Source organism: Ostrinia furnacalis, unplaced genomic scaffold (assembly GCF_004193835.3).
Source record: "Ostrinia furnacalis isolate ACB-3 unplaced genomic scaffold, ASM419383v2 OfSCF2997, whole genome shotgun sequence".
Lineage (NCBI taxonomy): Eukaryota > Metazoa > Arthropoda > Insecta > Lepidoptera > Crambidae > Ostrinia > Ostrinia furnacalis.
In genome coordinates this window covers 348618-365135 of record NW_021133236.1, presented here as the reverse complement: position 1 = coordinate 365135, position 16518 = coordinate 348618, and the positions used below count along the sequence as shown (strand labels likewise).

The window sequence follows — 16518 nt, the reverse complement described above, 5'->3', positions numbered from 1 at the left end:
GGATGGCAGACCAGAAGGCGCGTGGAAGGCGCCCGGCCCCGGAGCGGTGCGGCGCCGTTATGAAGACATGACTCGCGCGCATAGAACCGGGCGAGAGGAATCCCCGTGTGCCACAAATGCGCGGCGCGGCGGATGACACGGTGCAGCACACCCTCGCGGACTGCACAGGCTGCCCGGCTGGGAGGAGCAGCGCCGTGTCCTCACTGCGGTCGTGGGCTGGGATCTTTCGCATCCGAGCCTGGTCAACGCCATGCTGGGAAACGAAGGATGCTGGAAGGCGGTCGCCTCCTTTTGCGAAGAGGTCATCCTTCAGAAGGATCCTCTCGCCTCATCCCTCCGCAGGCGGAGAAGGGGGCGGAGAAGTACGACCGTTCTACTCTCCCCCCAGGTGGCGGCCAGCAGGCTGGGGTTGCGGGGGTACCCTTGTCACCTTCGTCTGACGGGAACGGCTTGGCGTTTCGGGCATTCCCGCGGACCCCCACAAGGAGGGCGTGTAGCCTCGTAAGACCGAGAGGTTAAATTTTATAAGAAGGAGGTAAGACCGAAGTTCCTTCAAAAAGTACTAACATTTTATACCCTGTCAGTCCCAGCCCTTCATAAAGTTATCCCACTGATGATGTCATAGTTACTGGGGCTTTATGTTACGATGTATAGAGATGATCTACCGAAAAAAAAAACGCCTTGTTTTTGGTCCTTCCTAAGGAACTTACGGTTTTACTAACTAAAAAGTTAAAATTTAAATTTTCACATATACAGAGATTTGGCGAAAATTTGAACAAAAATTGATGATGAAGTTTTGGGTCACTAGAAAGGACTTTCTGTCATACCTACTAGATTGATTTTCAAATGTTCAGGACGGAACTACTTTGAGAATTTTGTTCTTTTAAAGGGACCGACGGTCTTACGAGGGGAGGGTCCGCCGTGTAGGCGAGCTGTCGCTGTAGCGTGGTGTCGCGGAAGTCTAAGGCTACGGCCGGATACTCGCGATACCCCCACTCGGGCTACGACGGAACGCCGCGGAGGTTTTAGTGGGTAGGTATACCCCGTCCTTTTCCCTTTTTAGGGCGCCGGGAGTCCCACATACCACCCTGTCCCCCGGCAGTGGTGAAAGTGCGCAAAGCATTTCCTCCGCGACAAAAAAGGGGGGGCCCCAAACGAGCTGTGCCTAGGGGCCCCGAGATGGTTAATCCGGCCCTGATTTTGAATTATTTTTTTTAACATCCTTAATTCATATTTTTACCCAACAACAATGTACTTTTATAAAAAGGGACACCTTTCATTGGCTATACTATTAGTCTAAATCTTATAACTAACATTTTCAATGTATCGCTGTTGGTTTCTATAAAAATAAATAAATAAATAACAAGTCACTAAAAATTTGCAACTTTATGTTGTTCAACTTAAGTAAGTACCTACTCACTTGAACATAATAATCTACCAAAATCTACGCCAAACCTATATAATCAATAAATAAATCATTATGACATCAATAGTATCATTATGTAGTATTATGTATTTGTTTTATGTAACTGAATATAATGTATAAAATACATGAGTACATTATGTAAGATAACTTAAATAAAATCTGACTTTATTGGTTATTGTGTATCAACTTTAATTTACCGTAGGTACATTGTTTTGCGGTAAAATGTAATTTTCAATGACAATTGTCAATTTTCAAAAACATACTATTAACAATATCTACATGTACATAGTTACATTTTGTGAAGAGCTCTATATTATAACTACTATCCTCTCCATACTCTACATCAGGGATGGCTAACCAATGGCAGGCGTGCCAAAATTCACTATGAAATTAAATGGTAAATAATGTGCTTTGTTGAATTAGGGCCATTGTATTTACCCTCATCAGCCACTGTAGAGTAAGGTCCGTCACTTATACGATACCCTCATTGATAGATGGCAAATCTAAAACTAAAAGATTTTAAACCACCATCTTACCTAAGTCTGTCGCCATAACAACAATGTTAACAGCATTGTTGTGTTCCGGCAGTTAGAGGTAAGATAGCCAGTTCCTCCGTGGTTGAGGATTCCGGGTGAAGCTCGCTTCCACCTTCGGCCTGATCGTCACTTACCATCAGGTGAGATACAGGCCAAGAGCTTCCTCGTTGTGGATAAAAAAAAAAAAAAAAAAAAACTTTCACGTTCCATTTCAACTAAAATAGAGAACAGGAGTCTCAACGTCTATGACTATATCAAACATCTTTTTTAGAAAAGTGGCACGTTAATACATAAAGGTTCGCCACCCCTGCTCTACATTTATTGTTTATTGACGTTTTGTAAAACAGTTGATTTATTTGAAGAGCCTTGATTATTTTACCTACTTATTCTAAGTAAATTGTGCCTCTTGTTGTCGTAATTGCGGATATTATGTAGAGTGCTTGTTATGGTAGGACCGGAGTTTGTCGTACGAAAATACTCGTAATATTATGTAACTTTTAATTGATTTTTTGTATGAAATAAGGTTTGTTTCATAAATCACATCAGGACTTACTTTTATAGTGTACTAGCGGCCGCCCGCGACTTCGTACGCGTGTATCCCGTTTAACCCCCTTAGGAGTGGAGTTTCATAAAATCCTTTCTTAGCGGATGCCTAGCTTACGTCATAACATCTACTTGCATGCCAAATTTCAGCCCGATCCATCCAGTGGTTTGGGCTGTGCGTTGATAGATCACTATGTCAGTCAGTCACCTTTGAGTTATATTTAGATTTCGTTAATCTATGATTATAGACATTATAGTGAGTGAGCGTAAAGGCAATTCATGAAGATAATGCTACAGACGAAAGTTTATGAAAATTAGTATTTTCACCACAATTATAGGAACAAAACACAGCTACATTGTTTTGTAAATACCAAAGCATAAACAACAGTGAATAGACATGAGTGACAAGAAGCTGATTAGGACTAGCTCTTTAAAACAACCTGGAAGTGTGAGAAAGAGAAACCGACATGTATTCATTAGGGTGCCTGATGCAGACAGGGATAGGTAAGTTAACATTTTACTTAATTATGATCAATAAGAAAAGAAATCCACCTACAAGGTGGATCGATGACCTCATAAAGATAGCGAGAAGGCGCTGGATGCTGGCCGCCACCAACCGGTCATTGTGGAAATAAATCATTGGGAGGATTATATTCAGCAGTGGACGTCCTATGGCTGAAAATGATGATGATGATGATGAAGAAGAGAAATAAGTATTATACACATAATTTTTGATGATCTACCGTATCAAACATATCTTTGGTACTCGACCCCCGATAAAAAAGGGGTATAAATAGACCATAGACAATCTATGGCATCGAAAATCCTGTTTGATGAAATGATTTTAAATCATTATAAATTATTTAAATTCTTTCAACTAATTCGTTGAATAATTTCAGCGGCTAATAGATAACTGAAAAGCCTGTAGCAGAAAATCGTTATACCTAAAATAAAATTTATTGTTCGGGGGCTCTGACGGCACTTGAGTTCGGAATAGAAAAACATGTACTTTAACTATGAGATTTTAATAACACATACACGGCCTCGACCGATTAGAATGTGTAGTAACAGAACCAGTTTAGTTTTTGCAAATTGTTTGAAAACAAACATTCGTCGGTTTTACCGGTTGTCAGGCTCTCAATGAATAAAATATACTTCGGCTTTTAAACCTCACATGCTTGTAACAAAGTTGTTTTGACAAGCTTAAGATTTTGAATGGACTCCTCATAAACTCATAAACATATTAAAAGAGAGCTAGTTGGAGAATAACCTTACATACTGTTGTTCTTCAGGAACTTGGTACTACGAGACTGCTACCGGCTTAAAGTACTTGTTATGAATGAATATTTTTTGTTTCGCTGTTTATCAGTAGGTGCTATTATATTGATCTTAATATTAAGAACTAGTCTAAGGTGTGATCATAGACTACGTAATCATCAGGATGTTTGCCAACAAGGAATTAATTTGGTGTCGTAATCCTTTTTGTTAAGGAAAAATATAATAGTACTAGCGGCCGCCCGCGACTTCGTACGCGTGGACCCCGTTTTACCCTTAGGGGTGAAGTTTCGAGTTTTTTAGGGTTTACCCGGAAATTATTCAAACTTTTCTCGCTGTAAAAACCATCCTTGGACTTCAACAAACATTTTAAAAAAAGAATTGGTAAAATTGGTCCAGGCGTTGTTGAGTTATGCGCTTACCAACACATTTTGCGATTCATTTTTATATTATAGATTCGTAAAGACCAGGTTTATTAAGTAATTTCGTTGCATGGAAAAGTCAGACTTATTTGTATAGTTCTTCTAACAATTTGTAATTTTAGTCTTACTTGAGTAATTTTTCATGATAGAATTTATAAGGAACCACAATCCTAATTCATTTTTATTCAACCCCATAAAAATAATTCTTAAAACTATCATGAAAAAGTTATTATAACTTATGCTTATTTTTCACATAATTCACCTGCACAAAACAATTGCAAGTTGCAATCATGAAATAGCTAGGTTTATCATGTCAAATATTATTACACTAGAAATGTTTGCTTATTTGAAGTGATAGTCGTGTTAATTACTAAATTATAACTAAGTACTATTTACAGTTATTCTTATCTAAAGTCTAAAGCCTCTTGCAAGATATTAGCTAAAATCCTACTATATTTATCACGGCAACAGTATTGCACCGTACTTGCGAAACATTGCTGATACACTTTTGTAGGCGTTACAATCTAACATTGAAATTTTCTTCCATTGAAAAGGCGGGAAAAACTAACAAAACAACAATACACAATACCAACCCTCATCTACGAGTAGCATTAAATCCCATCGCGCCATCTATACTTTGCCCTTGTAAACCCTGGGAGGCGTGGACAGCTGTTCCCTGTATCGATTTTCCCGGCACCTACCCGCAAACAAGTTCACTGCTATCGCATCCCTAAAACGTCATTGACACACTAAATCAAAAGTGCAATAGTGTCTGTGTCACCATGCAGGAGAAAACGTATTGACACATAAAAGAAAAGTGCTAGCGAATCTAGAACTAAAATGCGGCGCGCGCAAAAGAATTAACTGCGAGAATCCCGTAAGGTTATATTGTTGTAACGCACAAGTGCAGTGTCATAGTGAATTAATGTACTGAAATCTAATTATGGAGCAACACGGTGGTCTGCATCGGAGGAACTTCATCAGCACCCGTATGGATGATATTCCTATGGACACGATTCGTCTTGTGTCGCCGATAAATAGGTTCGCCATATTTCAAGGGAATTTCAGTAACGATGATTACTATCCGTCAAAGTAAGTAATTGATTGTAGCGATAACGCACAAAATGTCCGCCTATGCACTAGAATCTAGGTCACGAAGATAAAATTATTTTGGCTATAACTTTAGACTTTATGCATATCCATGATGATAAATACACACAAACCGTAGCTTATCTTAAGGACCAAGGCATTTTATTTAAGTTTTTCCCTTAACTCTATGATAAAGTACTTATGTATGCTGATGCGAAAGTGTTTTTAAATTTTAGCCATGTTAATTTTAGCATGTAGAGATGATAGTGGCTGTAGCTAGGATACCGGCATCCTAGAGACCAGCGCATACACGATGATTACCAAATAAATCAGTTAAAATTTCCTTATTCTAAAACACTAGAACACCTACCACTACATCTACACCAGACACATCCACTTTTTAGATCTTATTTCTTAACGAATTTTGAGACTCTACACTGTATTCAAGACATTTCATCTACTAGCAAAAGCCTGCCAGTCAACGAGTCAACTATGCAGCTGATATACGACTTTGCAAAAACATATAACTATCGCATACAATATTATACATACTAACTAGCTCTTGCCCGCGGAATCGCTGTCTCATAAAGATAAGCTTTACGTTACTTGGAATAATAGCTACTATTATTATTTATTATTATTATTAATTAATGTATTATTATAAAATTATTTTTTACTATTAAATATCAAATTAGCTATCTACTGGTGAAAGAATTTTCCGAATACTTCAGTCGCTCCAAAGATTATTTCCTACCAACTAACTCACAAAACTTCATTCATCTCTTTATCATAATAGTGTAAATTGCTATATCGTCTACACAGGCGCATTTTGTTCTAGATACGAGTACATCTAATAGGTTTATCAGTAAATCTTAGGCATTGATGCTTCCGACTGCATTTGTGGACACCAAGTTGTCTTTATTAACACGCTTTTTAATAAAAGCGCAACCTAATGGTCGTCGTGTATGTAACTAAGAATCTAAATTACACGTAGTTACCTACTTCTAATTCTTGTATCTTGCCAATTATATGTAGATTGGATGACAATACAATATTATGGTACCATCGAGCTAATTTGATGATGGGACTGGAAGTTGGCCATAGGAACTCTAAGGAGTTAACTTAACGAAAAGTCCACATTATAAAGCGTTTATTCTGTTAGGTAATTTTGTACTAAATTGAAATTTATCTTCCAGACCCTACAAGCTTCGCACGAAGCTGGTCATCACGGGGCTGACTGTCCTGGTCTTGCTGTCAGCCTTGAGTGGATACCTCATCGGCAGCAACGACTACCACAACTGGAAGAACTCTGAGCCACCAGACCCAGTGGAGCCTCTTCTACCTTCGGCTTCCTGGCTGCACACCTTCCAGAAGGCAGCTGTCTGCACTGACGCACCGCACTGCTCCCAGATTGGCAGGTCAGTAGCTATAGAGTTTGGTTCTAATCTGTTTTGTAAACGCTAGAAATAAGACTGAAAATTAGATGATGCTGCTGGTTATAAAGTAAATTGTACGATCTTTCTTTTAAAAAATCTCCTATATGTTGCATTCTTAGGAAACACTGATGATGATAAAAATGCACGTAGAAAGGAATTTTTTGTCACAAATGCGATTTCTTCCTGCCTAGCAGTAAGTTAGAGGTAATCTTTATGTAGTTATAAGAGAAGACTTTTATAAAAGGGGTATAGGTATAGTCCATAAAATTAAATGGAAAACTTCTAGGTTCTATTCAAGCACCGGGCCCGGGGGATGTACAAATCATAGGGGGGGGGGGCTATGTTCAGCAGTCGACGTCCTGTGGCTGAAATGATGATGATGATGCATGTACAAAGCAGCTGCTGCAGCTGTGTGCACCAATTGGATGACGTTGTTATGCATCTCGTTTACAAATGAGGGTTTTCGCGTATGAAAGATCCGCTAGATGGCGGGACGTGGATGTGGGGTCTGACTGCTGCGTGATTGGTGGATTTTGATATATCTGTCAATGTCATGTCAAAAATATCCAATCATGCAGCATTTGGACCTCGCGTCTACGTATTGCCATCTGGCGGATTTTTCATACGCGAAAACCCTCATTGAAAGATGTTTTAAAATTGTATAGATTCTCGTTCAGTTTAAAAAGTTCCGAAATACAGACCAAATCATAGCCTTGCGCTGATGATTTACAAGACGTTCACCATATATTAAGTAACTTTTTACCGTAATTTCATTGCCCATAATTAATTAATAAAATATAACTAAACCCTGTCTATGTCCCATAGTAAGGATTCAAGACAATATAGGTCAGGTTGTTGTTGGTTTGTCTTTAAACCTAGGCCTCCTCTTCAACCTTCCACCGACTTCTATCCCCGGCCACTTGCATCTAGTTTTTTTTAATATTTGTAATTATTATTGTGTAATATATTATTTTGTCAGTGCGTGCTCGTTGGAATTAATTACTTATCATTATCGTTGAGTAACCACATCCTTTTAACGCAGTTGATGGTTTAATTTTTAAATTATTATCAAATATAATAGTTATAATGCTAGAGATTTCTAGAGTTCTCATGAAATTACATCATAATATTAGTATAAGATTGCATCATTTAAAATCAATACGTGCAAAAATTACCGTGGTACCTACATATTTCTCAACTTTTTCTCTTTACAATAAGATTCGTCATTGTTTTTCCGCCTAATTTAGAATCATTGGAAATACCTATAATACTTTGGCTTATCTAGCTAGATTAATCGAAATTATTGTACGTGACTCACAGTATTGTGAAATAGAGGATATCTATATGATTTTCATTTTTATCGTGATAAAGATTGATTTTATTTTTATTGTTTTAAGCATATTCTAAATTAAGCTTAGAAGAAACCTACAACACTCAGGAACAATATTAGTTTTCGTTTTTTAATTTTATTTGGTCGAATCTTAGCTGAAATTCTAAAAGTTAATACAGTAAATTATAGAAACAAAATAGTAGTTTATTCAGTTGTTTCATGAGCACAAGAACTTCAGCAGTTTTTAGTTACATGAAATTTCGACAGATGGCGGCACTAGTAACAAAAACAATAGCACGCAAACATATTTTTATAATTCTGCATTTTATCGAGGAACTTTACGTGAATCGCACGTGATAATTCACCGATTATGGAAACAATGAAGTGCCTACTTATTACACAAAGAACATAATTGTTTTCAAGTCACACAATCATCGATACAATGTTACAAGGCGAATTAAAGTTGCGCTCCATTTGGGAGAATCTACAGTCTTACACTTACACAGTCACGTGGTTTGATCTCTATCTTAAAGAAACACAACACATAAGTTATCAACAAAAAATATTGCGATCTATTCTTTATTATACTTCTTATTTCAGTAAAACGTAGGGTTACAGGAAAAATTACCTTGCTACGAGCATTTGACTACGAATGCTACGATTTCGCTACGTTATAAAATACGTGTGTACTAATATTAAAGATTTTTCTCGTGTTTATTAAGCAAGAAAACTACTAGTTCGTCTATATTTAGTCTGGGCACGTTCATAACCTGCAGACATCTTTGCGCATTCACCGACTAGTTTTTACTGCGCATCGTGAACGCAAGCATCGATCTGAAACCATGTTTTCTAGTCTGTTAATGCTATTAAAACGCCCATGCATGAAAATGCAATTTCCTTTGATTTCACGCCGAATTCTAGCGTGCCCGTTCAAAATTGTGGTATTTTAAATTATAACAATGGCAGCCCCAGCCGGCACACTCACACTAGCGCACTGTATAAATAAACAAACATCCTTCATAACCGGGTCGCGGCTGAGAGCTCTCGACCAATCGCGTTTCGAGAACCTTATCGACGCGCATGCGGTCACTGACGTGCCCCACAACGCTATATAAACGCCGCGCAACTAACACACCCAACATTCAGTTAAAAGCATCCACCAAGTGACGTTGTCACCGCAAATTTCTCGTGTCTCACAATTTCACAAGCAAAAGTAAATATGTCCGAGGCTTTCTTCGACGAGTACGACTACTACAACTTTGACTACGACAAGCACATCTTCTCGGGACACAGCGGCAAGCAGCGCACGAAGAAGGAGGTGAGCGAGCACACCAATCACTTCGACCCGTCCGGCCATTCCAGAAAGATCGTTACAAAGCTAGTCAACACAGAGAACAACAAGAAAGGGAATAAGCATTAAATGAGCGGATAGAATACTGCGACATGGCGAGCAAAAGGACCGTTGATATGCCTAACGAAAGGAGGTTGTTATGGCGCATCCCTGAGGAGAGCTCGGGACGCGAATCATCTCAGAGATCATTGGAACACCCGAGGCGGTTTCTGTTGACGCAGAGCTTCTACCAGGCCCACCACATCTACAAGACAAGGAGCAGAGCGAGGCCCCGGCCGCGTTGAAGTTTCTCTCTCACTGTGAAAGGCCAGTGAATCTATTTTGGACCTAACACCGTTCCGTGAACTGATCTCATCTCATCTGAGCTTGTTGTAGAGCTCATAATTGCTGTGTTACTAATTCCTAATTAGATTATTATGAGTTTATTTTGTATCTTTCCTGAGGTACTAGACGACTGTAATAATTAATTTAAGGTAATAAAAATTATAGTATGATTTAACTTTATTCCTTTGTTTCATTTGTGTTGCACTAGTGGCCATCTTATTGTGTTGTGTGCTAACAATGTGTTTATACACAAAAATAACCTTGAAGCAAGCCGAGGTGGCTGGCCTTGCCGGCTATTTATCGGTCGAAGCGATTCTACCCACGTAGACAGCTGCTTTTTGCGTCGTAGCAAAACAAAACACAACACGGTAGGATTGTTAAAGGTTGTGACATTTCGTATTGATCACAGACCCGGCAATTACGTAACTTGGCTGAAGTTCAGGTTATCTCTCTTACCTTATGTTTATTGAAAATGTTTACAAACAAACACAGATGAATCATTCATGCACTGAATTCATTTTAGGAACACACAGTTAGATACTCGTAACGACCACATAATGATCGAAATATACAAAAACACATTTTAATAGACAGGTGATGATAACACACACAAACTAACCTAATAAAATTAGTAACCGGCATATTCTTCAATAAACTAAAACTTCCTATTTCCTTATAATAAAATACATCTACTTTATTACTTTGACCGGTATTGAAATACAATTTACATACAAGTAGGTATGCACGTTAGAAATAACGAACTTAATGCCTAAGGGCATTATTTTCAGTTAACCATTGGAATTTGAAGGAGGTTACCTAGAAGTTTTTGCATCTCCGAGTAAGAGCTGTCTGTTTTTTTGTAAATCACTGAATATTTCATAATTTTTCTTAGTTATTAAAGAAGCACAGGCACATGGATTGCAGTTGTTAAAATGGATAACTATTCCTTTTATGTAGAGCTCATTTTCTACCACTTCATTACAACATAAAGATACCTATGTTATGTATTGGTGCGAGCTAGACAGCTAGTCTTTGGTTTCCATGTCCATAATATGTACTAGTTGAAGGTGACTGAGTTTATTCCACCACATGTCAGTGTTTGTTTACGTGCCCTGACTTTACCTGCTTGATACTTAAGTAGGTACTCTTAAAATCAATTCTAACAAAATTTATAATGAAGGCTTATTATCTCTGGCTCAAAATGTAGTACATTGTAGGTACATTTTTCTACATTCTAACATGGTTATACCTACCTAAAGTAAAACGATGTGTAGTCAAAGTACAAAGTAAACGGTAAGTAGTTTAACTGTACGGTTTCCATTACCTACCTGCCTGCCTAGGCTTATTGTGTATGTATGTGTGAACACGTTTTTTGCATCGTGCGTTCATAAACTGCCTACCTATTATCGCGAACAGTTTTTGCTTATCTACCCATTCCAGTCAGTCCTAACGTTTTTGGTATTATATTTATTTTATTAGTAACTAGCTTTCCGCCCGCGGCTTCGCCCGCGTGGAATTATTCGGTTTTTTATATTACCTTTGACACTCAGCAATAATGTGGCTTTCTATTGTTGAAAGAATTTTTAAAATCGGTTTAGTAGATCCCGAGATTACCCCTTACAATTTAACAATTATACAAACACACAAACTTTACCTCTTTATAATATTAGTATAGATAAATATAACTATACTTACTAGCGGCCATCCGCGACTTCGTACGCATGGACCCCGTTTTACCCCGGTGGAGTTTCGTAAAATCCATTGTTAGCGGACGCCTGCAGCCCTGCACCCTATAAATAAAGAATCTATTTGCCGAATTCCAAGTTTGTAGGTGTTACAGTTTCTTCATACTTCATACAGTCCTATCAACTTAAGCTGAGAATTGCATTTGTGTGAGTGATCGCCAAAAGTACCGTTAGTAAAACACATACAAATAAAATTAATGTTTTATTAAAAGGAAGTCTATAAAACACTTGCTACCAATTGGGCCGATGTAACGACACTTGACACATCCTTTTAAATAAATAAATAAATAAAAACAGGTCCTCGCTCAGCATTTATGCCAAGGCACGAAGTACCTCGACGCTGATATTCTGCGAGCACCGTTTATAGAGAGGGCGTCCAGCCAGAGCCCCGATTACGGTATTTTTTAACGTCAACAATCCAGGTACGCTTCTCGATTCTGCGATACGATTGGTCGTTCAACAGCGTACGTCAGCTGTTTTGACCAATCGTATTGCAGAATCAGAAACGCGTCTGGATTGTAGACGTTAAAAGTTACCGTAATCGGGGCTCAGCCTTACAAAATACAACAAAAAGACAAACTTTATAAAATTACAAAATAAAAACAGACTAAAAACTTTTCGTTCACACCTTTAAAATACGTATTCAATTTGCATAAAATTTCTTTCACTTGGCTGCTTAATGGATTTCGTACAGGAAATTCACTTACAGTAGGAGCCATTTCACTAATATTAGTAATATTTGGAACACAATTACATAAAATTACACGTACCTATCTGCTACCAGTACCGGGGGTGAAGTGAAGTATGTGAGCGACAAGGAAGCGGTGCGTGGCGGACGCGCCGCGCTTCAGGCCGCTTGCTATAATAAACCATGCGCGGCACGCGCCGCGCTTCAAGCCGATTGCCACTCTAAACTATCGGTGTGCACTCACACAAATGCAATTCTCAGCTTAAGTTGAGAGGACTGTACCTACTTACTTTTTATAAGTCCTTACATTAATATGTCATAGAGACCCGAGAGCCGATGTCACAAAGTTTGCTTTGATTTGTACTCAGATGTGGGGTTGTTGTTTTTGTTTGAAACAAAACACGGTCTGTTCCAATTTAAGAGCAAAAGTCGCGATGCTCTTCTGTTTTTTTATTTTAAAATTTTGAACAGTATCCAATTTTATGACAAATGAAGATCACTTTAATTAATTGTAGATAAAATGGCTCCAGGAAAGATCTAACTCTACATAATTTGTAATAATGTAAACGATATCATAAAAGTCTGTTGAGTTAGACGCGTTATGGAAAAGGTATAATGATAGCTTAAGTATTAATATTACTTAGTTACTAACTGCTTTATGATTAAAGCGAATTTTCCAGTGACTTGGCCCATTTTTAGCTTGGTCCATGGGCCAAGTCACTGGAAGACTCATAAAATTAATGTGTAAATTAATAAAATTCATCCATCGTTGTTGTAAACTTTATGGTCATAGTTTGTTCTTGTACAGCATCAAATTAATTAATTAATTAAACTAGTTTGCAGATGTCTTGCGGCGGATATCAATAATAAAGCGTGTAATATTATTACAAGCCAATGATTAAATCATTAACTCCCAGCAACAATGGCTTTATTTTTCCTTTTCTAACAATAATAACAACGAAATCAACAAAACCCCAGCATTTATTACTTTACTATACAATACAGTTCTATAATAGACGTAAAAGAGATAAATATAAAGTTCCGACTAAAAAGCAAGACGAAACGTCGAGCTATTAGCAACAAAGGACGACTACCGAGCTTGAAAAATCGATTCAATTCAACAAGGAATCGATGTTAGAAGATCAGACTTATTCACACGAATAAAATGATCCTTTGTGAGAGCAGACCGGCACAAAAGCTCTTAGGAGTGTATCAAAATGACATAAAGCTCGATTATACTCGCAACAAAACAGGCTATAATGGGGCCACATGTCTCACGTGTTTTTTTCCAGATTTTTCAAATCGGATGACGTGTTAAAAAGGTAACAAATTGTCCCCGGCTAAGTCCGTTCGGTGTCCTGTTTCTGGGCGCGCAACCGCCATATTTTACGTCGATTCGCGTTCGGAATTCAAATTGAACGATGCGATTCGGTACAGATTTCACGCTTTTTGATTCTTTTTTTGGGTGTTCGCGGTTTCTTGTCGGCCATTGCGTCATGGCTACGAGCTCGGATTTACAATTTCAACTACTTATGTATTTACATATACATACATACCTACATAGCAAACTACCGGAGTGGTTTGATATGACTAATTGAATTGTCTATATTCGTTTTGTGTGCGATTATAATTAAAGATGGATGGATATTCTTAAGTTTTTTATCCGTCATCTAATCACTATTATATTACTTAATTACAAGCCCTACTCATTTTAGAGCCAGATAATTGATAGAAATTGATAAAATAACTAGAAAACATAATGTATAAGTAGGTACTTACTTATGTACATTTTGTCAACTACGCGGCCCGGCTCTACACATCAAATGACAAAGAAGACGTTTTTCATTCATAGCTATTGTTTGATAAACCAATGAATATGTATGAAACTCTATCAAATGATACCATTGATCTTGAAATGTTGCATATGAGAAACAAGTTTAAAACGTCACTGCGCGCGCATGATGGAGGTTGCATTAATGAAGTCGCCGGTTAAGACAATACGCAACATTTTACGTTGACAACTAGCGCCATCTGTTTAAAATGTTACGAACTTATTTAAGGTGACAATGTGTGGTGTGTTTTGGAACATGTAGAGTCGTCCGTTTTGTGAAATTAATGTAAGGGAGGTAAGCTCGATGTTACAAAGTAACCATGGAGTGAACATCAGAGCTTTTTCAACCGACTTCAAAAAAAGGAGGAGGTTCTCAATTCGACTCGTATGTTTTTAATAAGTATAACTCGCTTTCAGGACCTTTCAGGACAGCAATATTATAGATCAAGATTCAAGTCAATAATATTGTAACGTAGTAATATACCTACATATCATAGCTTCATTCTCTGCTGAAAAAGGATACACGTCACAGAGCTCGATTTAGGCTTTTCTGCCGACCACATGACGTCTTCGGAGATGAATCTCTATTCAAGACACAAAATCTCTTACTGGAGAGCGAATGGAGATTGGCAGCATCATGATTCATAGAGACTAGAGTGTCGATTAGGTATGTAAACTTATTAACGATTAAGTAAAAGTTTTACTGTTTCTGACCTATTCTTTTCAGTATCCTAGTCATGACCTACCTATAGTACTTAGGCTGGGTTGCACCATCTGACTTTAGCATTGACAAACGTCAAAAATTTGTCAAACTCCATACAAAATACACCGGTTATCGTTGTTACGGTCAAAGTTAGGTGGTGCAACTCAGCCTTACTCTATTTAAAGTTTGTTCATCGCGCATACGAGGAACACTAAAAAAACATGTGGCCATCTTTTAGGAATCCTTTTAGTTATTTGGTCAATGGCCAGTTCTTTAATAAAGCTGCCAAAGGTACAGTCGCCAGCATATGACTAAAATTTATGTGTGGTAAAATAGCACCTAAAACAATTATTATATTAAAAGATGCCCCATTGAATGTACTGGCATCTTCACTTATTTGAATAAATCTCGGTACCTACATACGTTGAAGTAGCTATTGCTATTACTTTACTTACTGGTTATGTTAATGTCATTCTTTACTATAATTATCCTGCTTNTGATATTTATAAAGAAAAGTTGCTTGTTGATCAATTACTTATTTATTCAGGATACTAATTTATACATTTCCAACATTATAACACCTTAAAGTTACTACTTCTTGCTTTCAATGCTCCAACTGAACTGCCTGTCCGGCGGCATGNGACTGTACTCGCACGGTATGCCGATACAATCCTTAATAACTTGATTTAATAAAAAGAAACCAAATTAATAATACACCAATAAAAAAATTTCATTTCTGAAATGTGAGTCAATCATAAAATTACTTTAAATAAAACAATAAAGTTGAAATTTTGCAAAATATTGCATCACTATAAACTACGCACTGCGTTTATATCTCGTGCTGGTGATTCAATCTGTAAAACTTATCGCAATTATTAATCAGCTTCTTACGTAACGTAACGGGATTTGTATGGTACCGTGACTTGCTGTCAGACGCCTGAGGAAGTTCATTTATGTCTGACACTAGGGATGTGAAGTCTTGTGGACGATAAGAAGAAGAAAAGATTGTATCTTTTATTTAAAAATAATATATAACATGTGTAATAGTGGTGGCCCTACAATTCATGAAAGGAACTCTATCCATCCTAAAAGTCATGAAATCCACAAGACAAAAGAAGAAGAAGAAGAAAATATAGTAACTTTTTATTCAAAAGAAACTGGCTATTTATAATTGCTATAGGTTGTAGTAGTGGCTCTACAATTCATGAAAGAAAGTATCCATGCCGAATTTCATGAATTTACTCGGCAAGGGAAATGTTTATGGAGTTACAGTTCACTCAACTGATAGTTTAGAAGCGCAAACAAGATGCTAAGATATAAATAACTAAACAGAAGACTGTCAAAATTCTAACACAAGTGTGTACATTTAGTTTAAAATTACCTACCTCTAAACTCTATAGAACACACTCTTTCATGGGCCTTCATTACATTCACTGTTAACAATTTTTTTGCTAATAAACTACATACAGGTCAACGCACGAGGTGCGTGTGGTCGTTAAAAATATCTACAGATACATCAAATAAGATAGGTAGGTATAATTAAAATGTAAGAAAGATTGGCAAAAAGTAAAACCAAAAAAATGTTATAACTTTTCTCTCACAGCTCTTTTTATAGTCAGAGATGCCAGAAATGAACATTTAACATAAGGAGAAATGAAAAATAAATAATGCAGTTTATTTTTTCAGGAAAACTTAATCACAATAAATTCAGAACAGTGACTTGATATCATCATTAACCGTTACATCCTGTATAAGACAGATCTTCATCACCTCTACCTCTAATATAACGATAATAGCGCATCTAAGCCTGAGTTGCACC

At 37.4% G+C, this 16518-nt stretch overlaps 2 protein-coding genes across 4 annotated transcripts in view; both read left to right on the top strand.

The window, feature by feature from the left end:
• Window positions 1–16518, top strand: part of LOC114356874 (glutathione hydrolase 1 proenzyme) — a 48163-nt gene that overhangs the window by 13829 nt on the left and 17816 nt on the right. The window contains exons 2-3 of one of the 3 annotated variants that reach the window (XM_028310241.1): window positions 2763–3009; window positions 6488–6709. In XM_028310241.1, the coding sequence (XP_028166042.1) occupies window positions 2903–3009; window positions 6488–6709 (329 nt within the window). In that variant the 5' untranslated portion in view covers window positions 2763–2902. Of the gene's footprint in view, window positions 1–2762; window positions 3010–4926; window positions 5295–6487; window positions 6710–16518 lie in introns of those variants that run through there. The other 2 variants (XM_028310240.1, XM_028310242.1) reach the window with 2 other exon arrangements.
• LOC114356875 (nuclear protein 1) lies at window positions 9181–9877 on the top strand. The gene has a single exon (XM_028310243.1). The coding sequence runs from the start codon at window positions 9277–9279 to the stop codon at window positions 9475–9477; it is 201 nt and encodes a 66-aa protein (XP_028166044.1). The 5' UTR covers window positions 9181–9276; the 3' UTR covers window positions 9478–9877.